This window comes from Alosa sapidissima, chromosome 7 (assembly GCF_018492685.1).
Source record: "Alosa sapidissima isolate fAloSap1 chromosome 7, fAloSap1.pri, whole genome shotgun sequence".
NCBI classification, from domain to species: Eukaryota; Metazoa; Chordata; class Actinopteri; order Clupeiformes; family Clupeidae; genus Alosa; species Alosa sapidissima.
Window position 1 is genome coordinate 24,398,338 of NC_055963.1, and position 27,848 is coordinate 24,426,185.

Sequence of the window (27,848 nt, forward strand, 5' to 3'; positions counted from 1 at the left end):
CCCATACCACACACACACACACACACACACACATACACAGACATACACACACATAAACACACACACCATGTCCACCCCCACTACCTCTCCTGTGTCCCAGAGACCCCCGGGCCCCTCATGGCCCACCCCTTACCTCCCGGCATCCTTGGCCTCTGGTGTCCCACGAGGCTGCCGGTGTGTAATCTCTCTGCCCCTCCTCCTCTCCTCTGTCCCAAAGCAGTCATTTAACACCTGCCAGCAGGACTTGTATGCCCACAGAGAGGGGTGGGGGTTTCAGATAATTATAAGGAGGAAATAAATACAAAATTGGGTTCAAATAGGCCCATAGCTTAGTATTGTTTGATTTTACCACACTGTGAAAAATGTATGCTGAGAATGTAAATTACTGATCATAAAAAAACCCTGCAAAATGTCAGAAGACATGCCCGTGCAAATAATTTCTCTATTTTTGTCCAAAGAACATATTCATCTCTGCACACTAAAACAAACAGCAAATAGATATTTTAAATCATTACTGGTATACACAAATAACATATCTCTCATGCAACATAAACATGAATTGTATCATCAAAAAAAATCAACTTATGACCACAGTTTGCTACAATAACCTGATTTTTCCTGTCAGAAGTCACACAAAAGGCGCGGATGGTCTTTGCATATTCACAGTCCAGCCGTTCAACAGTCGAGCAATTACTACACGCTGTTTTGGGGTCACACCTACAGGTGGCACCAGTCAATTGATCATTTCACATCAATCATGGAGGAGGGAAATACACTATGGGAAGTCAACATTGATTTGGAATCTATGTGAGAGCACACACACACACACACAATGGCACACACACACACACACACACACACACACAGAGTCGTCCTCTGCCCCCAATTTATTTCCCTCAGTCCTGCCAGTGGCTCACCCTGCAGCTCACAGAAGTGCACAAGGCACATCTCTCTTCCTTCCTGTCCCTCTGATTCTCTCTCTCTCTTTCACTCCCCCTCCTCTCCCTCTCTCTCTCTTCCTCTCCCTCTCTCTCAGACACAGCCTCTCTGACTCACTCACTGTCACTCTTTGTCCTTCTCTATCACTCACCACCTCCCCCTGTCCACGGCCCTCAGTCCTTCCACTCTTTCTTCCTGTCCTTGTACCTCACTAAATGCTCTTTCTCTCTCATTCCTCTCTCTCTCTCATCCCCCTCTCTCTCTCTCCCTCCGTCTCTCCATCTCTCCCACCTGCGTGCTCCTCAGTGTGTGAAACCTGAGGCAGAGCGGCGCAGTGCAGCAGGCTGGTTCTCGGGGAGAATGAGGCCGAGGTGAGAGGTTGTTGTATCCCAATCTCCTTTATCCTCCACCACACCCCCGTCCAACTCTGTGGTTGACAGCTGAAGAGGTGAGCACTGTGCTCCTACTAGAATAAAGGACCTGAGAGAGACCGAGAAAGCAGGAGAGAGAGAGAGAGAGAGAGAGGGAGGGAGGGGGAAAGAGAAAGAGAGAGCCTGTCCAGCCTGAGAGAGACAGAGAAAGAGGGAGAGAGAGGGAGAGAAAGAGAGCTTGCTCGAATCCATGTATTTCACAACAGCCCCCTACTCTACAGCAGACAGACCGTGGGAGGATGATGAGGCTGTTTTATTCACCTTTATTTACACCTGCCTCTCAGGGCTGTTTAAACAAACACACACACACATACACACACACGTCATGTGAGACGGAGCAGAGGCTGCATGGCACTACACTGCACCACGCCACTCTACACCACACTCATACTGCACAGCAGACCAGCGGCACAGTGGCTGCCTCCTACAAGAGGACGGGACGCCGAATTGGAATCCTCCATGTGACACTAATCACCACGGATACGGTGACTTGCACGCCACGGCGTCAAGATTAGTCATGTGACCTCCCGCACACGCAGCCTGAGGGGTGCTTTGTGGGGGATGGGATGAAGTTAATGGCCACCCCTCCAACCCAACACACCCCAACCTCCTTCATCCACTCCTCCTCCCTCTCCCCCACTGTCCCAAATGATGGGTTTTCATTTAGATGCTGAGTAAAAGGGAGCTCATCATTTCAGCTCATCTGAGGAGGGGGAAGGGGATGGGGGGGCCGTCTCTCCTCTCATCTGGAATGAGGCATGGCTCAGGGGGTGGCTGTATGACCGCATGGCCTGGCACGCCCCTCCGCCGGCCCCAGCAGCTGAGCCACATCCGATCTCGGGGCCGCGGGGCGCAAACCTGGAAGTCAAAGGTCAGCGCTGTCAAAAGGCTTTGAGTCACCTCAGCGGGACGGATGGTGGTCCTCTGCTATTGTTTGTGCGTTTGTATCGGCACGCGTGCATGTGCTTCTGACAGGTATTTATAGTTGCTAATACCCTTTGTCTAAACACAAACACACACTTTCACACACACACACACACACACACGAAAAACACATACAGTACATACATACATTGGATGCATGCATGAACATAATTTTCCCACACACAAACATGTTTGCCGAGGGTCATGCCGTCTTGTTGAGGTTGAATGGTTTTATAACTGTTTTCAGCAATCTGGTTATTTTTACCTCTGTAATTTTCTGGGCATGCACGTACACATGCACAAATGCACATACACAAATAAGCAAACAGTGCATGACAAAGAGAAAAAGAAAGCTGCAAAAGAAGAGGGAAAAGGGAGAATTGGGGAAAATGGGAAAGGAAGGAAACAAGATGTGTGCTTGTGCGTGTCTGTGTGAAAGCAGGACAGTAGCTGGCTGAGGCGATTCTTCATCCCAGCACCTGAGTGCGTGAGCGGATCTGGCCCTGACCAGCACAAGATGTGGGCTAGTGCCGGCCCAAGATAGCGCTCTGCTAACAGTGGGTTTTTGGGGGGACGAATGCGGGCTGCAGCAGCACAGGATCTTGGGTTACACCCACTCTGGTCTCGCAATAGAAGCAGCGTATCAGCATTACGACGGAGTGGGGGGGTGGGTATGGGGGGCAGAGAAAAAGCCTATGCACCAGAAACGGCTCTCATGGTGCAAGCATTAATCCCCATCCCATTCACTCTCAAATGAATAGCGTCTCAACGAAGGTACGCTTCCCCCGGTCCTCTGTGTGTGTAAGAGAGGCAGCAGTCTCAAGGAGCCTCCGGCAGCAAAAAAAAATAAATAAATAAATATAAAAATCAACTGTGACACAGTGGTTAGGTAGAACTGCGCACAAGCAAAATTAGGTCTGTGTCAGGAGCGGGAAAATACACACAATAACACACAAAACAGGAAACACACACACACCCACACAAAACGAAGCATCCCCTCTCTGGCAGAGTCGTATCCTGGGGATATTGCGAGGAGCCAGTGAGTTAAGCTCCGTGCGGAGCCCCCTCAGTCGGCTGGTGCTGAAGCAGGCTAATCCACTAACACAGTACACTGGCGCAGGCCAATCACAGGCTGGGCCGAGCTAATCAGCATCACATCGGATAGAGACCATATGATGAAACTACACGAAACATCCAAACATGTTTGACACCAGGGTGAGCCCACACTTCCACCACCCACACACATTTACAGTATATACATGTTAATGACCAAGGTACACACACACACACACACACACACACACACACACACAGACATCTGTAAAGCACTACACACACACACTCATGCATATACAAGAATCTTTGGTGTTCTGATTAAGTCATGCTTAACCCCATCATCTTTGTGGACAGCACCAAACCAAATCAATGTATATCTGAGCACAAAGGCCAAAATGGGCTGGATGGCAGATGAGTGTTTGCTTTCTCCTTCGTCCACATGACCCATCAGACACATTAGCGGCAGCAGGGAAAGCTCTGGAGCACACACTGCACCACAGTTTACACAGGAGCAGAGTACGGGCGGGCGAGCGGTGAGCCAGAGAAGATTCCGGAGCCTCCAGCAGCAGATGAGGCGCTGATCTGTGGGCAGAGTCAGGACAGGGGGGGTTGCATGTGTGTGTGTGTCTGAGTGTGTGTGTGTGTGTCTACGTATGTGAGTGAGTGTGTGTGTGTGTGTGTGTGTGTGTGTATGTGTGTGTGTGTTGGGGGGATGGGGAGTGGGGTGGGACAGCGCCGGGGCAACCAGCTCTTCCTCATCGCAGCCTGAGCATCAGCCTCAGCCCGAGCGAACTGCTGTCATGGCAACAGCAGCCGACATCACTGGCAGTCCCAGCATGGTCCTCAGCCGAGCCCCGGAGCAGTCAGTTCACGCAGCGAATGGGAAACACACAGGGAACAGGGAGCGAGCCACATACCAACACATCACACACAGATGCACACAGATAATGCACACATGCACGGAGATATCCCGCACACACACACAAATATTAAACACTTACACACACACTGACTGTCCCATACACATAGCCGCACACAAACACACACACACATACACACACACACACACACACACACACACACACACACACATACACACACACACACACACACACACACACATAATACATACCCACACACATAAATATTGCATTATCAACTATACAGACACACACACATACACCAAGGTGCATTGTAATCTGAATTGACTCGATTGAAATGATGTGTCAATCATTGTGGGATCAATGCATAAAATAAAAAAGGATATGTAGAACAGAGTCAATAAACATGTTCACTGGTAATAAATAAGTTAAAGGAGTCACTTGTTTACATTTTTTAGGTATGTGGCAATATTCCATCTTAAAATCCGATGTCAAATTAGCATTCTAATCTTATGGTTTACAAGCCAGGAGACTATTGAAAGGGTCAAGACTGTAACACACTGACAGTGATAACAAGCTAGTGCACACATCTACATTATTTTAAAATGTAATTTGGCTTGTGCTATAACTCAGTGCTCCTAGTTACACGCTCCAAGTCTTGTTATGTATCAGAAGTATTACCCAAATCATAGAACAAAGGAAAGACAACCTTGGGTCAGCAAGGCTGAATTAAAATTCTCTCTACCTTCCAGCAATATCAATCCATCCAAACAATACCCTCACTTTGACACAGGGAAAATAAATAAACAAATTTCATCTTTCATCTAAGATAATTCCATTGAGCCTCTGTTGAATGTGGCAGTCTGTAATAGCACAAAAACATAAAGATCACTGCAGCACATAAACGTAAAGCATAAAGGCGCAAATGTACCACGTCCATGTTCCCCAGTCATGTTTTTGTTTTTGATAATACACTGTGGAATATACTTCCTCCGGTGTGGCAGTCCTATGTACACAGTATCTAGCTGTGAAAATGGCAACAATGAAAGACCATTAGGCATTTCTCTGTATGTTTGCATACAGTTTAGAAACTTACTCTGGATAGGACATTAACCACAGAACAAGATTTCTGTTCACAAAAAGTGTTCACCGGGGCAGAAAAGAATTGGTCACTGCAGTGAACTGCAAAGAAACACTTACAATCTGTCTTGAGCTTACAATGGTAGATTGTATTTTTTTGTGCAAACCACTTACATCCAAGAGGAGACAGACACATTCTTCATATTTGAGCCTGGCTTCATAGTGTTGCTGCATACTACATGCAGTTTCTGTATAAAAAAAGGAAATTCAATGTCAAAATCACTTTGTGCAGGCTATGACAAGAACATTATGACCTTATCAATGATGTTTTCCGTTCATTTCATTTGTGATATTGTATTGGCAGGCACTGAACAGAGGTTGGAAGAGGATAGAGATGGAGCTAAAGGAGGTAGCAACATCCTGAGACAAAGAGAAGAGGCAAACAAAGGCAAATAGCAGAGGGTGTGTAATTAGATGTGTTTGTCATCTGCCAATCAGCACCTTGCACCGACAGAGAGAATCACACAGTAAGAAACTAAACACGCTGGGAATACAGATATCTGAAAAAGCTTTTTTTTTAAATCATCTGATTTGTGTAGAAAAGCAATGATCTGATATTCAGAAAAACTGACATAACATCCACAACAGTAGCTCACCATGAATGTAAATAGTTTGGGCCCATAGTAGGCTATACTGCACAAACAAGGTGAAGCAGGTGACGAAAGTGTCATTCTAGAGGAAAGTGCTATACGCAGGACACTGAGGCAGAGAGATATACTAAACACTGATGGACATGTTGAAGTCATGGGCAGGAAGAGAATGAAAAAGAGCCTAATCTCAAGCAGAGTAGAGGAAACATGTCGACAACCTGGAGCATCTGTGTAAGGGATGAGACACACACACACCATGCCCTTTGGTTCAGGTTTTGGAACTGAGTTACCTTGTAAATCAATACAGGGGCTAATGTCGAGGCCTGCATTCCAACATGCCTGATCAGAGTCCTTGACAGGATAATCAAAGGGATGATTATAGTGAAAAAAAAGTGGAAACATCATGAGAAATAAACAGATGGATTTAGAAGTATAGGTCTACTCAAGATTGTTAGAGCAGTGTGAAAGCAGAGTGAAAAAGATCTGTTCTGTGTGCAGAGAATTATTTTAAAAGTTTCCTTTCACATTGTAGGCTACACCTTAAAGACCATTCAAGGTATTACATAGCCTATGTGATGAAATCTCATCTCATAAACTATAGCCTATTTCAGCTATTTGAAAACAATACAATTACCACAGATGTGTTCCCATGTTCAGTTTGTTGTAACAATGTTAAACCATGTTAACACCATGGTTAACACCAACTATATTGTAGCCTATCATACATAGGGCAATGATTTTATTATATGTTTATCTAAGTATGCAGCAAAGTAATTGCTGTAAAAATCCATTGTATGTGAAACGTTAAATGACCCTCCAGAAAGAAAACATAAAACAATCAATTACTAGCATAAAATATTACATCAAAATACTGGACTGATTTGTTTTGGATACGATGTGCGTGTTTATTTCTTATGGTTTAGTCATTTCAATCCAAACTGTCCGTATCGGACATTTTCTTTCCCCTCAACATTAGGCTACTAACCGTGTGTGGCTGACTTGCTCGCTTTGGATTCTTGCCCACCGCGCACACTTCCTGATTTTAAACGTCCCCTAACAAAATGTGATCTGTCCTCTTTCGACAAAAGCGTAACCGTGCTTAACGTTCAAATTGAGTCGTATGGGTCTCGCCCGGGAAATAAGAAAAAGCCAACAAAGTAAGATTATGTCGAATCGTGTGTGTTGATGTGTAAAAGCGGAACTGGGCAGCGCACGCGCCGGTCCGATTCAAACAGGTGGAAAGAAAGAGGACGATCCCCGCTGGCGCGTGACTGCAAGCGCTTTTTATCCATGCTGTAACATTTACTCAGCATGTTATAAACGTTATTTATACCACATAAACTCTGATATTTCTATTTCTGCGGATTCGTCTATCATTAGTCTATGGGTCGTATCGGGATCGGTGGCATCCCGTTGAGAATTAATGGGCCATCGGTTAAAAGGCGCACAGACTGCTCAGACGTAAATAAATGTCATTCTCCAAAAACACTATTCATTGTCTACGTCGTTTGACATCCCACGTAGCCTTGTGGGTTTTATTCATATATTAGACCTCAGTCAAGAGACCGTTTACGCACAGGTGGGAGATACCCGTTTCGTAGGACGGCCCCCTCTTTCAGTTCCACAGCGGATGATGTGAGCGAGTGACATTTGCCGTTGCGGTTTGGGACAGTAGGCGAATCTGCAAACAGGTGTGCGGCTGCCCGAATCCGGCCCAGACGCCTTTTCCTGCTTGTTCGTGTGGAAAGCCTACCTAGGTCTCGAAACAATCATCCTCGTAGCGGGACGGGGAGAGGAGGGGGAGTTTGTTCCCTTTTCAGTTGCTGGCATTCAAATAGCCTATTTTTTCTATCAGGCTATACAACAAAGGGATAAGGTCCATAGAGAAAACGCTATGACAACTAAAAAGACATGCACGGATTTAACGAAAAGGAGCCGAAGCCCCGTCGTTTTAGAGGCGGAGATGTTCAGGGAATTTCAGGACTGGTGTCTCCGGACTTACGGTGACTCGGGTAAAACAAAGACTGTCACCCGCCGAAAATACAACAAAATTATGCAGACTCTTTTGCAGAACGACGACTCAGACGGCGTTTACGTTGATAATAGCCACATCAATGCCAAATTTAAATTCTGGGTGAAGTCAAAAGGGTTTCAGGTCGGAAACAACATTCTGGGCGAGCACAACAAGAAAGGAGCACCGGGGAAGCCCGTCCTGTACGTTCCTGTCAAATCAACGGTAACGTGTATTTTCCTTCAACGTTATTGGGACACCATGTGAAGTATTTTAGCTGTCTTGTCTAGGCTGTCTGACTGTTCGTGTAAGTGTGTTTGTGTGTCACACATTTTTTCACCTAAAGCATATATATATTTATTTGTCCGCGTAACGCAGTTTAATAATGGCTGGAAAGCGCATGCTATAATAACTCCTCATGTCATGTACTTCCTCTTCACTTCAAACACTACCGGACTCTGTCCGACTCTCACATCACTCATTTTCAACCGAGCAGAACAGTCCTACTCTGAGATCTAGCTGCCATAGCAACGCTGCTGCCTCACAGGAGCATTGCCTGTGTAGTGATGATGGTGTCCTGGTCAAGACATAAGCTACCGCACAGTCTAACGAATGGGTATGGTGGCGTTGTCCTGCGAACTGAAGGGCATGCTCTATGAGGTTTTGATTAGGTCCTCATACTCGGGTCATTGAATGTGCTTATGATCAAATATTTTTCTCCACATACTTAAAATGACACAGACAGACTGTAGCCAACACGACGCTACAAGACCGGGCGGGATTGCGCGCTCTTATGGTGTAGGTTACCCAAATTGTTGGGGATGCCAGGGTGCGTTGTTGGCGCACAGAAGAGAGGGCGCGTTTAGGATGGATGCCAAGGACTATATTCATTGATTAATAATAACCATATTTAGAAAGCTGGCCTAATAATGTAATTAGCCTTTCCAATAATGTGGCGGGACAGAGAATGTTCCCGCAGAATCTCATCAAAGGGCTCGCGCACCGCCCTCCTTCCAGCCAAGCGCTGATGCAGTCTTCTTTTTATTATTTTAATGTTCATCGTTGGTATTCCGGAGTACTTTCAGAGATTTAGATTTAAATGTTGTCCAACGTCCGCTTAATTTGAACAGTAAAGGACGGAAAGTGAACTCACTATTGCAGCGCGTGCCGATATTACGTATTGCCACCACTTGCATTGTCCTGCGCGGGATGAAGGCAGAACGGACTGTTGGCACTCGTTGCTCTGGTAACCCGGCCGTTCCTATACTATAGCCTTAAGTCTCCATTTTATATGAGACCAATATTTTTTCACATCATGCAGCGGTTTATATGATTCACACGGCCTAACTTAAATGCTTAACAAATAATGTTTTATTTTCAGCATTCAGGCTACTTTTGTCTGCGTGATGCACCACAATTTGTTATTACTGACGCACAAAGATCATTCATTGATATCACGACACATAAGACTATGTTGGCTGGCACATCCTGGGCATGGCCTTACAGGAATGGAGGTTAGGCTACTGTAGCTGTCCTGGGATAGTGGTTGATGGTTACTAAGGATTGGCTCAGAATAAACTAGTCTATAAAACGAACGAGGCCCACCCTTTATTTGACATATAGAAAACTTGACTGAGCAATAATTTCTCTTATTTATTTCCTCTTCCCACCACTGTGTCAACGTGTCACTATGGTGGTGGGGTGCCAGAACATGAGCCACCATTTTAAATAATCCTCTCAGGGAGTCGCCAACAGCTTACAGCCACCCAGGCAGTTGGTAGCCTACAGTCTTTGAGGGGACAGGAGCCACTCAGCTGCTAAATATACAAACTTGAGTGATGAATTCAACAAAACTTCTTGGCTCATTGTGCATACTAGTATAGACAGAGGACTATGGATATCCTTTAGGCTGCAGAGGTAAAAGATTAAACAAGCATAGCCTACCCCCTGAAACATTCTGGCATGTGTGATCCTGTCTGTGATTTAAATTAAATGCTTTTTTCTAATATTTAATTCTCTTATTATTTTTGAAGGTGCTGACCTTGGTAATAAAACACTAAATATCCTTAATTATTCCCTATTTATTGCCCCAAAATTTGGTGTGAATTTTGCAATGTTTTGTAGCTCTACAGTTGCATCTCCCAGGAAAAATCATTTGTAGATCAGGACAAAGAGGCGCTTCAGTGAAGTCAAGACATTCTGAGAACTCTAAATGTGTGACAACCTGTCAGTGTGACTTCCAATGCCTACTTCAGAAGTTCAGAGTCAATCGTGAGATTTATTATTAAAATAAATATTTTGGTGCTAATATACTGGCAGACTTCCTTAAGTTAACATACAAGTATTTAAATTCTTTTTGCATGTAGCACCAATATTTAACATACAAGTGTAGCTTCAATTTTAGGCATCATAAACCTTTTGTGTTACTGTCATGTTGGGACAAGTTTATTTTTCATCTATGTTAGTCACTTGTTGCACAGCCACCCCCCACCCAAACATGCGCACGTGCACACACACACACACAAACACACACACACACACACACACACACACGGTTACAAACTGAATCACACAACCCATTGAACTAAAGTAGTTCAATTAGCATCAAGAGAAAGATGAAGACAGACTGACCGTTTTTTTTTTACTTAGTTCCAATATTTGGAGACTCACCCCCCCTTTTTATGTTGTCCCTTTCGCCCTGTCATGTTAACAGTCTAATTGTTACTCCTTTATTGTCCCTTTTTTGGCTCCATATGTTTAATCTGTCATCCTTTAACATGCATTAACAGCGCCTTTCTCTCTCTCTCCCCCCCCCCCCCCCCCCCCCTCTCTCCCCCCCCCCCCTCCCTCTCCATGGTGCTGACTGTTGATCTTGTTGAGGGCAAACGCTGTGATAATTGTTACACACGCTGTTGTCAGCCACCGTCATTATTAAAGAACCATTGAGACCTCCTTAAAGCCCCAATTTGTTTTTCAGCTCATCAATCTTTCTTCTCTTTTTTTCTTCTCCATCTGCTGGTCGCTGGGGATCACTGTCTGTTGCAGCCTCATGCTAGAGTTTGATGTGTAAGGCGGCATTCTGGAATGTGTTCTAGAATGAATCAGCTGATGAGAGTCTTTTTAAAGGGCTTTCTTTGTCGGATCCAGCTGTCATGAATGACAGTGTTCCAAGGGAGCTTCATGTCATGTCATGAAGTCAACAAGTTCACAGAGTTGTTGTGACACCCAGTTGTTTCTGGTTGTCTGATTGCGCTTTTCAGTTGCAGTTTGTTTCATATTTCAGAAACATTTGTCCTATAATTGCTTGTTCATTAATTGGGGTGTTTGATGTTTGATAATAACACACACTTTTAGTGACAGTGAGCAGTGTCAGGCAAGAGTCAGAGAGTAGCTTGTTGCCTTGTGGAGTCACACACTCACACTCACACAGTCTCTCTCTCTTCCACAAACACATACATACACATGTGGAGACAGGCATGTACATGGACGTGTGCTCACACATACACAAACACACACACACACACACACACACACACACACACACACACACACACACACATACATACACACACACACACACACACACACACACACACACACACACCCACAAACACACACACACACACACATACATCAATGTGACTAATGATGAAGAACAGCAGGAGACATCCCCCTAACTGGCTCCCGTGCCAGACAAACTACAAAACAAACAAAAAGACCAAAGCAGTAGAATAGAATAATTAGGAAACTAGAGGCACCGCGTTACAGTAATAGGATACACTGTTTGAGTTTCTGAATGTACGATTGAAAAATGAAGAGTTTTTTTGTAGCTAGATGTGTTGAGTAGTATTTAAGTAAAGGAGTACATTTGTGCAAAAGTGTGTGCGTGTGTGTGTGTGTGTGGGGGGGGGGGGGGGGCATATGTGCCTGTTTACTTTGTTATGCTGTCAATCTTTGACTACTATTTTTTTAAGTGTTAATTGTTTTTTGTACGTAGGTTTTATGTTGCATGTGTTGCATGTAGTTATTGTGATTGTGTGTGTTTGAGTGTGGGTGTATGATGGAGTAACCTCCTGAGCTGCTGTCTTCGCCTTGAGTGTCTGATAGTGGATCAGTTTTTGTAATGCTCCCTCTCTTATCTGTCCCTTGCTCATATCTGTCCAGTGATCTCTCTCTTTCTCTGTGCTTACTTATCTATTCCTCTTTCTTTTCTCACTCTACCTTTATTCGTATTTCTACCCTTTTCACCTGGTTCTTCCTGTCTCTTTGTTTCCGAGCTCATCTTGAAGGGCTCGTTATGCCCAACAAACATCCACAGAGAAGAGATTAGGCGTACCGATTGAAATGCAACTCTGTCAGTATTATCCCAGGTTGGCAGTGATGCCCAGTACTAGTTCTGATAGCCTTCTCCTCTGTTCTGTCCCTGAGGTTAGGTCCACTTTATGGCATCTTTAAGGACTGCACACACAAGATGATACCAGTGAGGGGTTAGGCCTTGTGCATGGTGCAGCCTTATATTGAGCTGTGCTGTTAACTAGGGATGCACTGATGCAATTTTGTTTTTTGTCAATGTCTTGTATGTGGAGCGCTTTGGGTTGCACTCTGTGCATTTTTTCCCCTTCCACCTCTATAATGTAGTGTATGTTATCTTATTGTTTATTTATTTTACTTTGTTTTATTTTATTTATAGACCTATACCTATACTTTTCTCTCTCTCTCTTTTTACATCTTGTTACTTCATTGTTTCTGTAATCTCGGCTTCATTGAAAATGAGGGCTTCCCTCAATGACCCTCCGAGAATAAATAAAGGTTGAATGAATGAATGAATGAATGAAAAGATGTTAAGTTGGTATATTGCTGGAATCCTAACATTCATTTTACCAGTGAAACAGATCCAAGTACTTTCTACATTCATTGATTTCAAGGACAGACAAAATTGAAAACTTTATTGAATATTTTAACTTTGGCTGTAAGATTGCTAGATTTCATTTGCAATGAATCTACACAACATTTCCTTAGGCAGACCCATAAGAGTGTTGTGCTAAAATAGGCAAATAATTTGGTGGTCTTGCCTAGGGTGCCTCTCCCCCCCCCCACCTCCACTCCAACTGCCTGTGTGGGGCTCTAGAGGGGGGTGGGAGGGTGTCATGGTTGCGCCTCCATCTCCAGAGTGCATAGCGTGCGGCTGAGGGCCCCAGTACCACTGCAGCTGCACACAGGGTGTGCCAAGTTTTGGCACAGGAGGCAGTGCGTGGGGGCAGCGGGCGGGGGGAGAGGTGGGGTGTTGGTTGTTGACAAAGAGGGGTTTGCTCAGGGCCAGGGGGCAGGGGTGTGCGTATGTGTATGTGTGTGTGTGTGTGTGTGTGTGTGTGTGTCTGCAGTTGGTCACGAGGGAGCAGTTATCCTGTGGTTTAAATATACACACATGAGAGCGTGCACAAGAATACACACACATACACACACACGCACACACCACAGAAACACCCACCCACATACATGTGCACACACAAACACACACACACACACACACACACACACACACACACACACACACACACACACACACACACACACACACTCAGAGACACACCAGCACACACTCTCACACAGAGCAAGGGCAGACAGAAATCATTGGAAGCCTTGCTCACCCTGACAACGCTTGCAGCCCTTTGTTCATATAAGCACAAGTGGGAGCTGGCTATTACGTTACATGCCCCATGCAGACCTTACTCTGGTCAAGCTGTGACAGCTTAAGGTAGCCAGTGCCACCCACCCACACACACACACACACACACACACACACACACACACACACACACACACACACAAACACACAAACACACACACACACACACACACACACACACACACACATACACACACACACACAGACACGCACACATACACACACACGCACACACATACACACACACACACACACACACACACACACACACACACACACACACACACACACACAGACACACACACACAGACACACACATACAGCCATACATTGATATTAGCTGGGATTGCCTGGAAGGATGGCTCAGTATACCCAGCAGCCTGTAGTGCAGCATGGGGGGGGGGGGGGGGGTGCAACCTCGTTTATCTGTCATTATGGCCTGATTAGAGCTCACAGAAGAGGAGGAGGAGAGCAGACCCAGTCGCGGCAGTCAGAACAGTCTAAGCCTTGTATCTTACAGTAACGTGGACTGCCTGCTTGTGCACACATTCACACAACACACCAGCGGTCCACTGGGAAAAGACATTCAGCCCTGGACTTATCTGCTAGCACTGGCCAGAAGGCCAGTAATGAGGCATATAGAGCTAGTAAATAATATAATAAACATTTTGTCTTTTTGATGGTCCGCCAACCCACAGATGCAGCAGCCCATGGGGATTTGTCTCTGTATGCCTGATGGCCAGACAGCACACCACTGATGTGGACCACCCGCCTGTGTGTGCACTCACCCAACACACGTGCACAGGTGTAAACATGCTGGAGGCCTTGTGCTGTGCCATCGGGTCATGTTACCAGTTTGATATTTTACTTAAACACTCAAGCTGCTGCTTCGTCATTCGCTCATAGTCCTGGAACAGGACAGGCCTAAAAGTACTGGTTTGTCTGGGTGTGTCTGTTTAGTCAAATGCATCCAAATCAGGAGAGAACAACCTGCATGAATAGGTAGGTTAGGCCAAAAAGTCTCTTTACCCCCCACCTTTCATCTGATAATCATGGCTTGGCTTCCCACACTTGCTTTAGGCAGTTCTGATGTCCAGCGTACAGGTATGAAGTAGTATCAATATCAGCTAAGCAAAGGATTATGATTTATACACATACGTACGTATACACGTATGCTTGGAAACTGTAGTCATGGCAATAGCATCTAATGCATGGTTCATACATCGTGTACTGACAAACATCTGTATGCGAAAGCATCTATGGGAGTATATATATGTTCACAAGCTCAGAAATGTATCAGCGTTACCATGCCAACCATCACAGAAATATCCTCCTCCTAGCTTTTGGCCCTGGTCTTTGGTTTTTGGTTGAAGCTGAACCACTCTGGCCAGTGGCAGGAACAAAGACTCTTTTGCATCGCATTGGCTAGAAAACAATATTTCAAAAGCTTGTCAAAAATAAAACAGTGGCTTGCACCTCCTGTTGTCTCTATGATGTTTGCCGACACCTAAGCCATCACATCCTAGGACTTTACACAGTTAAAACCAAAAAACTACTGGCTTAATGCGGGTATATGCGAAACCAGTGTAACAACACGGGACCCTGATCAGGGTGTGACTCAGACAGGTCGAGGCAATCAGAACGGATGAAAACGACATCGCTAACAATTGAATTCCATTTATTAGCATCTCTCTGAAACCTTTAAACGGAGGAGGAACCTCATTATGCTAACTGATTAATTACCCGTACATCTTCAGAGGGTTAGCAGACACACGCTCACAGAGATAGTGACAGAGTCAGTATCAAACAGGGCGCTGCCTTATAGATGTTTTTACCCCATAGGCTCTGTAGCCACAATAGTGGACCCTTTCATTCTGGAGTCATTTGCATAGGAGCTAACAGTTTTGCATGGCACATTTGTAATACAGGCACGGGACAGCTGGAACATGGCACAGCCCAACAGTTATGTGAAATAGGACAAGGAACAGAACATGAAGCCAGAGCCCACTTTAGTTTCGAGAAAGTGGCAATGACTTGCAAATAGCGCATGTGTTGAATGTTAAAAAAAGATTGCCTGTGTAGCTGTTAAATGACTGGAAAATGAACTGAGCTGGTGCATATGTGAACACATTCATACACGTGCACACACACACACACACACACACACACACACACACACACAGACACACATACACAGGTCCTGATTGACCCACTTCATCCTGGTCTCTTGTAAGTGAGAGGCCTCTTTCTTGAGTAGGATATGAGAGAGTGGAGTTGCTTTGATGCTGGCTGGTGTACTTCACTGTATCTGAGATCCCCCTTCCCCTGCCATTTCAGCCTCCAAGTCATCACATTTAAATGCTGTTAATGAGTATGGATGGAGCCAAGTTGGACCCTTTGTGTGTGTGTGTGTGTGCGTGTGTGTGCATGTGGGTATGTGTGTGTGCGTGTGAGTGTGTGTGTGTGTGTGTGTGTGTGTGTGTGTGTGTGTGTGTGTGTGTGTGTGTGTGTGTGAAAATGAAAGGAACATACATGTATTTTCAGCATTCAACCACTCTGGTACTCACTGTTCTGGTATTCTTTTGTTTAGCGAATAATCCTTTAAACCTGTGAGTGATCTCATTGCCTACATGTACTGTATGTGTATGTCCAAAACTGTGTGTTTGTGTGTGTGTATGAATTTGTGTGTTTGTGTGTGCACCAGAGAGAGAGAGAGAGAGAGAGAGAGAGAGAGAGAGAGAGAGAGGGAAGAGGGAAAGAGAGAGAGAGAAAGAAAGACGGGGAGAGGGAGAGAGAGAGAGAGAAAGAAAGACAGGGAGAGGGAGAGAGAGAGGGTCGCTGATGGTACTGCTCTGTTTTTCCTCCCCTCGGCACCCTCTGTTGCCATGGAGAGACAGTTCCATTCTCCCATAGGAGGAGAAATTAACACCATTTTTAACTGGCTGCAGGGCCTCCCCCCCGTGTGTGTGAGAGTGGGAGCTCTGCTCCAGATACACAACCCCCGACACCACACACACACACACACTCTCACACACACACTGATGTACATGTGTAGTACACCCTGGTGCAGCCATACTCATGGGACGTTCAGACACAAAGGCTTAGTCGTTGAGAGTGCATGACAGACCCCATCAACCACCCATCCACATACTGGTCCTCTCTCTCCGTCTCTCTCTCTCTGTCTCTCTCTTCCTCTTTCTCTCTCGCTCTTTTATATACATATTATACTGTCTCACTTGTACAGATTTTTTCCACATGTTCATGTGTCCCACACCATGTACTGTATGCAGAAATGCACCAAAGACAGGCTACATCCTTGAGCCAACATATAAAAACTTCCCAGTCTGACATGCACACGAGAAGCATGGCAGCATTAACAGAGATTGTACCAATGAAGTCTGTGTGTTTGTGTTTGTGTGTGTGCAGAGTTGTAGGGATAAAAGCCGCCTCCTCTCCTCTATTCTTGGAGGATGCTGCTGCTGCAGTGGGACAAAAGAGCGTCTCTCTCTCGACTCCCCCCCCCCTCCACCTCCCGGTGCACCCCTGCCCCCCCCATCCCCTCCCCTCGTTGCCAGTCTCTCTCTGGTCCAGCTGCCAGCCCTATCACATAATTAGCCCATAGAGCCGCTCATTAGCGTTCCGTATCTGTCTGTCCCTGGCCGCCTGTCCGTCCGCCTGTAATTACACTGTGACACGGCGTGGGGTGAGGTGAGGTGGGGTGGGGAGGGGTGAGGTGGGTGCGGTGCGCTTGGGGGTGGTGTTGGAGGGGGGGGGGGGGGGTGTAACCCAACAAACAGCTATCAATGTTAATGATGGTGTTACAAAGTAACAATGTTGCTACGACGACACATCCCTACTGTTGTTTGGTCTCAAAATGACGTTTTCCTCCACTTGGCTGTGCCATTCTGCCCTGGCTAGAACCTCTCATTCCCTCTGCATGTACATCACTTTTGTCACAGCGAGTGTTTAATATTTCAGACGCTATTGAAAGCAGAAATCATGGAGCAGCTTATAATGATGATGATGGCAGCGAAAGAAAAATAAAAGGAGCATAATCAGTAGCAATAATTAAGACAAAGACGATGATGATTATTGCTGCGGTAATATCATCATAATCGTTTCACTGATTTCAGACGGAGACAGAGAGCCAGGGGGTTGGTGGGGGGTTGGGTGCAAAGTTTGAGGCCTGATCTCCACAACCAGGGGTCTGACAAATGCTGCAACTGTGTCACAATGTCACCAGCCGGATGGGCCATGGATGCTTCGTAGCAGTGTTTCCTCTAAGAGAGATAGAAAGAGAGGGCAATAGAGAAAGGCGGGGGGGGGGATGGGGGGCAAGAGAGAGAACATGGGAGAGAGATACAGAGGAGCAATGGGAGTGAGAGAATAAAGGGAAAGAATAGAGAGGGGCAGGCGTAATGTGGATTTAATGAAGGGGCTTTATGAACTGAAGGAAGAAGTAGAATGGAAGGAGAGGGGTGGGAGGAGTGTATGACGAGTGTAAAGAGGGAGGAGAAGAGAGAGAAAGGGGCACGAGAGATTATACTCTATCTTCCCCTGACCCCAGTGGGTCTGCACAGCCTGTCGAATACCCCCCGTCCATCCCCCACGTCCACCCCAGCCCCTCCAGCCCCTGCCGTGTGAACACGAGGCCACTCCAATTTATGCCTCCATTTACCCACTGATGGACCGACCAGGGGAGATGGGACTTTAAAAGGTGACCTGTTGTCACATTCGCAGTGAGCTAATCACAGTCATGAGCACTGCTGACACAATCAACACCCCGCCCCCCCCTCTTTCCCATCTCCTTCTTGTAACTCAGCGAAGGCATGCTCTCTCTCTCTCTCTCTCTCTCTCTCTCCATATGTTTGTCTTTCACCACCCCCTGATGTTCAATTTGTTTCTCTATGCCTTCCGTAATCAAGACCACATGCTCCTAATATGTCCTGTAAAATATTCTGATGTTTATTGAAGACAAGGGATTATTGTTAGCATTGCACAGGCTCAGTATACATTGCCACACTTAAGCCTGCAAGATAAAAAGGTGTCCAGTGTGTGTCTTCACTAATGACTTGCCAGTGTAATTTAGGTTAACCGTTTGGGCCGTTATGCCATTATGAGCAAGAGCATATTTTACAGCAGAAACAGGCACAACGTGTTTTCACCTGTAGTGATATTATAAGGAGAAGAATTGTACAGTTCAGTACCAGTACACTGATGTTCAGCAACTTGTTAGCAATAGCAGCAGATGAGAATACTGAATGAGCTATATCTTCGCCATGGGCTAATATGACAGCACAGTCGTTAGCCAGTAGTGGCACTGTGTACATTATGTGGTGTACATTATAGAACAGCCCACATTATATAAAGACTGGAGTGAGACGGTATGTCACATGGGGCAGTGATTTCCCATAATGCCTGCTGTGGCCCAGCATTTTCATCTCTACTCAGCACGGGATGTTTTGCCCTTTTCATCTTAAATATTTGCCGGGTCTCTTCTCTTCACTAGCCTGTGTCTGTGTGTGCATATGTGTTAGTGTGTATTTTGTGTGTGTGTGTGTGTGTGTGTGTGTGTGTGTGTGTGTGTGTGTGTGTGTGTGTGACCCAGCTGCCTCACCTCATCTCCCTTTCTCCCTGCCCTTGTGTGTGTATGTCTGTGTGTGTGTGTGTGTCTGTGTGTGTCTGCAGGACCACTCAGAGTGAGACTCACGGCTGTGTGTTAGAGTGTGCGTGTGTGTGTGTGTGTGTGTGTGTGTGTGTGTGTGTGTGTGTGACTGTGTGTGTGGCTGTGTGAGTGTGTGTATGTGCGAGTCTCTGTGTGCCAGAGGGGGGTGGGGGGTCGGGGGCGGCCGCTTGCCGAAACAGCCCCTCCAGTCTCCTAGCAACAGAGCTGTTTGGAGCGGGACGGAGAGAGGGAGAGAGAGCAAGGGAGTGAGAGAGAAAGAGAGAAGTGAGGGAGGGATGTGTGTAGCATAATATGGCTCGTCTGGTGAGTGCAAGGGCCTGCAGGATTTGGAGAGACGGAGAGAAGGAGAGAGAAAGAGAGTGACGCGATGGAGAGAGGGATTGGGAGCGAGGAGGGTCCTCCTGTCTTGTGAGAGCTTCCACAGGAAATGGTGATTACCGACGCTGACATTTTGCCGCGCCTCTTTAAAACGGCATGATGATGAGGAAAGCACATATTCACTGGGCCATTGAACAGCTGTTCCCCTCCGAGGCTTTACCGCCAGTTTGGTTTAATGATTAAACACACAGGTTATTCAAACAGACACAGTAAGGTGTCATAATTACACTCGCGTACACCTTATAATGGACCTCTCCCTGTTAGAGCTTTTTGAAAATCTCATTGGTTCGCCCCATACACACGCCTGACCCCACAACCCCATTCTGATCTGCAGAATTTTTCTCCCTGACCCTTATTAGTGTAGTCCAGTGTCTGAGGTAGGGAGGCCTGCCGGCTGAAGGAGTAGTGTTATTATATGCCCGTGACAGCATCGTTGATCACCAACCGGCCAGCGTCTGGGGAATTATTAATAATTTTACCCAGTCAGCCACGGCCCCCCACTCTCTCTCTCTCTCTCTCTCTCTCTCTCTCTCTCTCTCTCTCTCTCTCCGCTGGGGGAGGAGGATATGTTTGTCCCAGACAGTGTCCCGTGTCTAAGCCAGCGGTGCTGGGGGCGCTCCGCTGCGAGCCATGAGTGCCTCCTCCTCATCCTATTCCGCCGCCCCACCCCAGCCTGTCCCCACCCCCCAGCCTCATGGCCCAGATTAGTCACACAGAGTCTTGCTCTGGACAGTGATGTGCCCCGAACAAGGCGATGGCTAGCAGTTTTGTGTGTCTGTTTACGCACCCAGTGTTTGTGTTTGAGTGTGCACACGTGCATGCGTACGTGTCAGCGATTTTGAGATGGAGAAATTGACCACGGGGCGGGCAGTGTCAGATGCCAGTGTCCCACTAGCTTTACTTTTCTTCCTCCATATAATGTAAAGCACTTGCCTAGTTTTTTTGCATGTTGAAGAGGGATAATCTTGACAATACTATAATAAAATGAGGGAGAGAGAGTGAGACAGAGAGAGCTGAGCAAAGGAGAGAGAGAGAGAATAGACGGAGAACAAAGAAAGAAGATTCAGGATGAGGGCCATAAAAATGAGCTGGGGCAGAGAGATGAACGATTCTCAGTCTTACCTGTAGCACCTCCACTACTGCGACTGAAATGAACTGCTAATAATACCAATACCAATCTAAAATTTATAAAATAAAAATAATTAGCCAGAGTAGAGGGAGCACACGCACACACACACACACACACACACACACACACACACACACACACACACACACACACATGCACACGCACAAGGAGAGTGGCTGGAGAGGGCCGGATTAAAGCAAACCCGTTCTGTGTGCTGGTTTTAGTTGCCATAGCAACGTTCATTACCTGGCACTTGGGAGAGGGGAGCGAGGAAAAGGGAAGAGGGAGTGGGACAGATAAAGGGAAGGAAAGAAAGAAAGAAAGAACAAAAGAAAGAAAGAAGAGAAAAAAAGAGAAAGAAAGAAAGAAAATGTGTTCATAGAAGTGGAGCCAGAGGAAGGAAAATATAAAAAGTATGTTTGTGGCAGAGCAGGGGAAGGGATAGAGGTTCCTCCAGGAAGCAGAAATGAGGAAGAGAGTAAAAGAGAGGGGAAGAGCAAACGAGATAAAGAAAGACACACAAGAGGGAAAAACCGTTGAGCTGCTGTCCCATAGACGTCTAGGGATCATTCCACTCAAGGGATTTTCCCCTGACACAAAAACTCTCATAGCCTATTAGGGACACAGATTGAGAAAAACATACACATTTCACCCTCAATACTTCTATTGGGTAAATGTTATGCCACAAATGAGCTTCTCTTCTATTCAATACTGAAGTCTTTTAAAGGTTTGCTTTGAAGCCTTATGTCTCTGTTCTCCGACCTGACAATAGCATGCATTAATTATGCAGTTACTGTATATTTGAAAGTAATAGTTGGTTCTCCTTTAGTCACGTTATGCGCTCAAGGTGTTCATCAAGTTACATATCATTCCTCATTATGTACCTAGGTGGAGGGTTTGAATGCATTACAATAGAAGAAGCAAGAGAACAAAGAGACCAGAGAGAAAACAGGAACTAAAGAAAGGAAACTAAAAAAAACAAAAACACATGTAGGATGTTACAGAGGGTACAGGAAACACGAACTGTTGTGAAAGAGATGAAGAAAATAAAAAATAAAAAATGAAAAAGAAAGAAACAAAGGCCCAGCTAGCACGGGGTAGGTAACAGAAAATGCCCACGTGGGACAGACGGAGCAAGGCTGTTGTCTTAGCGATTTGAGGTCTTCCAGGTGTCACATGACCCGCTGCCCTGCACACCTGGTGTTAGTTTCCATGGTGACGGGGTCAGCTGCATGGAAAGCAGGTTTGGGGGGTATGATGGTAGCAGGAGGTGGAGCTGCACTCTTACAGTTGCCCGCCAAGGTGTTATTTCTAAACACAGCAGGGGGGCCGTCATATAATTTTGGCCTCCTCAAATCCCCCTTGCACGTTTTGAACAGCCCCTCAGTGCAGTTGCCCAACCCTCTTGAGTTGCACGTGAAATCTCATTTTGAGTGGGGAAAAGCCTCTCAGGATGAATTGGAGCCAAAACCACGAGGCTCAGGATGGAAGGTTTCCTCCTTGAACATCCCAGTGAGCCACACTGCCTGGTGTAGCTGAGGACCAGTCAAGCAGCACAGCCAAGGAAAGTGAGATGCTCTAACGAAGCAAAGCTTTTGAAAGCTACAGTATAGGGCTGTGACATCAGGCAGACAGCTTGCTGTGTGGGGGAAAAAAAGGTGCCAAGACTCTCACTGCAGCTCAGCTGAGTGTGTGCTTAGTTCTTGTCGAGGGGGGGAAAAAATTAATTCTGCCGCAGCTCTGAAAGGCTTATACTAGACATTCTCAACCCTAAAAGTATCTGGTAGAAAGGCAATCCATTTGTTAAGTTTTGTCCCCGTCTAAGCTCTCCTTATACTGACACACTTGGTCACTGCACTTCTCTACTCTCATCATTCTTGTGCAAAGCCCTGTCGTTTGTGCTATGTGACTGTTTGTGTTTTTGTGTTTTTGTGTTTGTGGCTAATTGTCTTCTTGGAGGGATCACTGGCTCATTAACTTCCTGTGACCGTCTGCCCTTCCTCCTTTGTGTTCAGTGTTCAGACGGCAGTGCGACCCAGGACAGCTCCCTGAAGCGAGTGGCGGTGGTGGAGGACTTCTTCGACATCATCTATGCCATGCATGTGGAGATGGGGGCCGATCCCGGGCGAGCCCCCAAACATGCGGGCCAGAAGAAGACCTACAAGGCGGTGAGGAATTCCCTCCCTTAAACACCAATACCTTTCATTTAAATGGCACATTGAGAAAAAGGTGCTCATAGATCTATAATGGTCTAGAGAGAATAAATGCAACTTAATATCAGGATGCAAGTTGAGTGTTTTTTGGCAACATAGTGCGAATACTACTATATTCATTTAGTAGCGTAATAACAACTTGTTGATTAAATAGTTTTGTATTTATGTTATGATATGTACCAACATATAAAGGTATACATTGAAATTATATTAATATGATATATTTTAGCTACTTTTAAAATACATAAAAAAAACAATCAGGAGAAAGTAATGTATTGTTTATCCTCTCAAATGGCCTACTAAATTTAGAGGAAAGTGTTGTAAGACTGTAAATATTGTGACTACTGCAGTGGTGTAGTGGTGCTGGAAACCAGTATTTGGTTCTGCTTGTAGCACTAGAAGCAGAAGAAACAGCTATCTATATTGCACTGAGTGGTCTTATCTATTTTAAGTGGTTGGTATGTAGAGCATTCTGTAGTAAAGGTGATTTGAGTGTACTGTGTATGACTCTCTTACTTTGCAAAAAGGGTACAATCTTGTAAACACTTACATGGAGTTTGAGGAAGTTAAGCCTGTGGGCCTCTTATGAATAAAGATTGAAATAAAACAACATTTGGCACTCAAGTCCTGTCCTATTGGCTCATATTTGAGCATTGGCATGAGTGTGCTGGATAAAAAAGGCACTGTCAGATGGTTTTTTCTTTCTCTCACCTGATTTTATGATCTGCTTTTCGCCCCCCTCTAAATCATGTTCCATTGAGCGTGACTTATTACAAGCTACTACAGCACTGTCGATAGAATGAGCTCCAGGTAAAGTAAATGAATGGCTCGCCCCTCTCTGTGGTGCTGCCAGGAGCGCTGCTATGAAACGCTCGCCTGACTCACTTTGAAAAGGGCCACACTGCCAGTGAGCTCAATCAACAGCTCAAACAGCTCCATTCTTTTTCTTGACCAGTTATATGTTTGCCTGATGTTTGCACTGCTACTTCTGCCTCACACCGAGCAGGTGTTGAGGTACCTGTGTCTGTCTGTCCCAGGTTACACGTATAGCCAATAGCAAGGGTGAGGGACTGAGGGTGGGGAAGAGACACCCTGGGCTGGCGCTCTTTGTCCCCAGAGCAGTGGTTAGTCACTGTGGGAGAGCAGGTGTCAGGTTCTAACTCCAGCCAAACACTGTGCTAATCGCCTAATTAGAGCAATTACAGGCCCAGTAGGTCTGTTTTCCTGACATTTGGCATTCAGGGGAAACCTCGACAGACCTGTTAGACTAGTGTCCATCAGGCGATCAAGAAAACCCGAAACTTTCTGCTCTTTGATTGGTTGTGACTTGCGGTAATAAAGTGTGACAAGTGGTGATTGCTTGTGATTGGATTGATTTGATCTGGCTTCAACCGGCCATGATAGGTTGTAATTAACTGTGACTGGGTGTCATTGGATTTTTCAGTACCCTTACCTGGACACTGCAAGAATGTGGTAGAATCACAAATACACATAATCTGTGCTTTACCAATTGTTAATGCCCAGATGTATACAGTTTTTCTTCCTGCTATGCCAAGCCATTCTGCATCTCAGAGATATGTCAATCAAACCGCATGCTGCTTGAGCAAGGTAATTAAGACCCAGTTTGAACCAGACCCGTTTTGCAGCTTGCCTGCAGTGAGACATAGCTGTTTGGGAGGACAAATCATGTACAGTTCCTGTGCACCCACATCTTGCTCCAAGCTTTCCTGGCTTGCTGCTCTTTGATATCGCCCTCTTCTGGCAGCTGTTTGGAACTGCATGCTTCCTCCTGAGACCTGCAGTTTACTATTGCCTTGCAAGGAATTTGAGAACACTATAAATAAAAAGCAATTATCAGCCATTATATGAACACATGTTCTCACATCAAGCCCATGAAGTTCAGTTGGCAGCATGTTTTGAACAAAACAAATCATGTGTGAACAAAGACTCATTGTATGGTATCATATGTTTTATAGCCAGCTTGATAGCAGAGTCAGAAAAGATATGGAAGAGGGCTTTAGAGGATACAGGCTGCATAGGAGACCACCTCATGTTTGTTAAAGTAAACAATTGATAGGCAGTCCAGTGGCAGAGAGCATGTCAGTGGAAAGTTGAAGGGGAGGTTGTGTTCAGAGGACAGTGGCATGGATGTGTGTGTGTGTGTGTGTGTGTGTGTGTGTGTCGTTTGGGGGGTGGGGGGGGGCAGTTGTGATGTCTCCCAATGCCGTGGGACTCTCTTGGTCTCTGGAGTTAAGCCCTGTGTTGCCTCTTGCCCTGTAGAGAGATCCTGTCACGTCTCATCTCCTTGCCCCGACTAGACAGTGCTGGGGGTGGGGGTGGGATGGGTGTGTGTGTGTGTGTGTGTGTGGGGGGGGGGCTGGGTACCAAGTATCCCTCTCGGAGGTGCCACACATTTTTGGGTGGCCTTTCCTATCCCGCTGCCTGAGGTCTCGGAAGGAGAAGAACGCATCCGTGATACTCCCCTTGGCCATCCGGCTTCTCCTCTGTGTGTGTGTGTGTGTGTGTGTGTGTGTGTGTGTGTGTGTGTGTGTGCGCCTGTGTGTGAAGGTCACGTACGGCACAGACATGCCAGCAGGGTGAGAGAGAGATGGAAGCAGAGAGGGAGACGGAGAAGGAGAGGGACAGAAAGGTTAGGGACAGAGTGAGAAAGGAAGAAGAGATGGTTTGGGCTCAGGCCATTTTGTAGATTTTTATTTGAAATTGATAGAGTATGAGGTCAGGGAGAAGAATCAAAGGACCTTACACTCTTGGCACATCCTTGCCATTCTTTTGTCTCTATTCCTGTAAAGTGAGAACAAATCCCATAACATAAACAACATGACTTTTTTCTAATCTAAGTTATTCTTTCTTATGGAAAGAATCTGGACCACTTGAAATGAAACCAAACACTCAGTCCGTTAAATATGTAAGGGGGGGGGGGGGGGGGGGGGGGTCCAGTCTACACTTCATCCTCTTCCCATCATTTCTCCTCGTGCTCCCTTTCCTTTGTGTTTGTGTGATGGTCTCATTGTGTTACCGTCACATCTCTGCCCTGGATGCAGATTGCAGAGACATACGCCTTCTTACCCAGAGAGGCTGTGACCCGTTTCCTGATGAGCTGTGGAGAATGCCAGAAGAGGATGCACATCAACCCAAGCACTGCAGAGTTCAAAGGTCAGAGCCCCACATGGACTGACACAACATTCATATTGTTGAATTTCCCCTTGAGGATCAATAAAGTATCTATCTATCTATCTATCTATCTATCTATATGCATACAACACACTCACTGCTGTATACCCTGGGACATTCACAACACATATATTGACACGCACACATCAAATTTAAGATAACCATCAGGTAAGATGTGCTTAATACATAGTAAAGTACAATCAGTGACGTTTGTGAGATTTAATATTATAATTAATTTTCACCTCATCTCTGCATCTAAACCTGTAAACATCTATGCACAGTATCCATTAGCATATTTCATCTGTACCACTTAAGCAGCTAAGAGTTTTGATGGAAGAGATTATTCCAGATATTTCTTTGTTCTTAGTTATCAAGAAGTGCCTGGCTTGTGGCTGTGGCGTTGTATATTTCAGGGCTTCCGTTCTGCTCTGTAGATCAGAGGAAGTGAAAGTAGAGCCTCTTGTCCGGGCGTGCGGTTGAGAGAGGCCATGAAACATCCAGGGTACTGAATACTAAATGGCACACAAGCTTGTTGCTTTGTAAAGCCCTCTAACCCAATTTGCCAAAAGATTAGAGTCCACTTGTGACGTATCCATATGCGGATCTATTAATTATTTGTCACCGGATTTTTATACAGGTCTAGTTTCTTTGGCTTGTACACAAAAGAATAAAACATTTGAAAAAGGCTAAATATAGTCGCAAAAAATGTATTAGGATTTTTTAAATTTGAAACAAAATTGACTAAAGTAATTGTAGAGACATTGCCTATTCTGGACCAATGAATAGCTGGATCAGTGGAGCCTTCCTGTCAGTCAACTCTGTCAGAGTTCTTAACCATGCCAGCAGAGGGGTGTCAAGACCACAGCTCTCTGAAGCAGCTGTCATGAGCATGCCGAATCACTGTACTGCCAGGAATGATGGCCTTGTAAAATTATGGTCGACTTTATAGCCTCCTATAGCATCTGAAAAATAAAATCTTTATATATAAATCCATGAAAATTGCATTAATCAATTTCTGCTTGTCATTTTTAATTAGTCTATTTCAGAAGTGTTTTTTTTGTTAGTGTTGTCTCTAACAATGGTCCTTAATAGAATCTGGAGGACACAGGGAATAATTGAAAGCTATCTTAATTGGGAATAATGGGGAATTTGGATTTGGAATTAAAGTGGGTTTTTGAAACTAGCATGCTGGAATGGTATTGATTTATTCCATGGACATCCAATCCCTTCTTAGATAAAACTGCACTGTTGCTCTGTCTTTGAATAAATAATGTGTGAGGATTTTATTCTTTAAAATAACAATTCCCTGTACGTGCCTGTTGAAGGATTTTGTTTTATAAATCACATTTAGAAACTGATCTGTTATATTTTACACCAGTTCAGTTACAACATGACGAAACACTTTTAATATATAAAACATGTGTGTGTGTGTGTGTGTGTGTGTGTTTTCTTCATTTTTTCCCTTTACAGAAAATGACCGTCCCACTTCTCTGGTCCCAGACCTCATTGACTATAACATGCCTCTTACTGCCACCTACCTGAAGCAGATGAAACTGCAGTGTATGAATGCCAATGAGCAGGTAAGCAAGCAG

The 27,848-nt window shown here is 45.4% G+C and overlaps 1 protein-coding gene across 2 annotated transcripts in view; it reads left to right on the top strand.

Moving 5' to 3' along the window:
- Window positions 1–7,513: 7,513 nt before the first annotated feature.
- nol4la (nucleolar protein 4-like a) overlaps window positions 7,514–27,848 on the top strand; it is a 48,409-nt gene continuing 28,074 nt past the window's right edge. For both annotated transcript variants that reach the window (XM_042098609.1, XM_042098610.1), the window contains exons 1-4: window positions 7,514–8,197; window positions 22,867–23,019; window positions 26,127–26,238; window positions 27,727–27,836. In XM_042098609.1, the coding sequence (XP_041954543.1) occupies window positions 7,856–8,197; window positions 22,867–23,019; window positions 26,127–26,238; window positions 27,727–27,836 (717 nt within the window). In that variant the 5' untranslated portion in view covers window positions 7,514–7,855. The remainder of the gene's footprint in view (window positions 8,198–22,866; window positions 23,020–26,126; window positions 26,239–27,726; window positions 27,837–27,848) is intronic.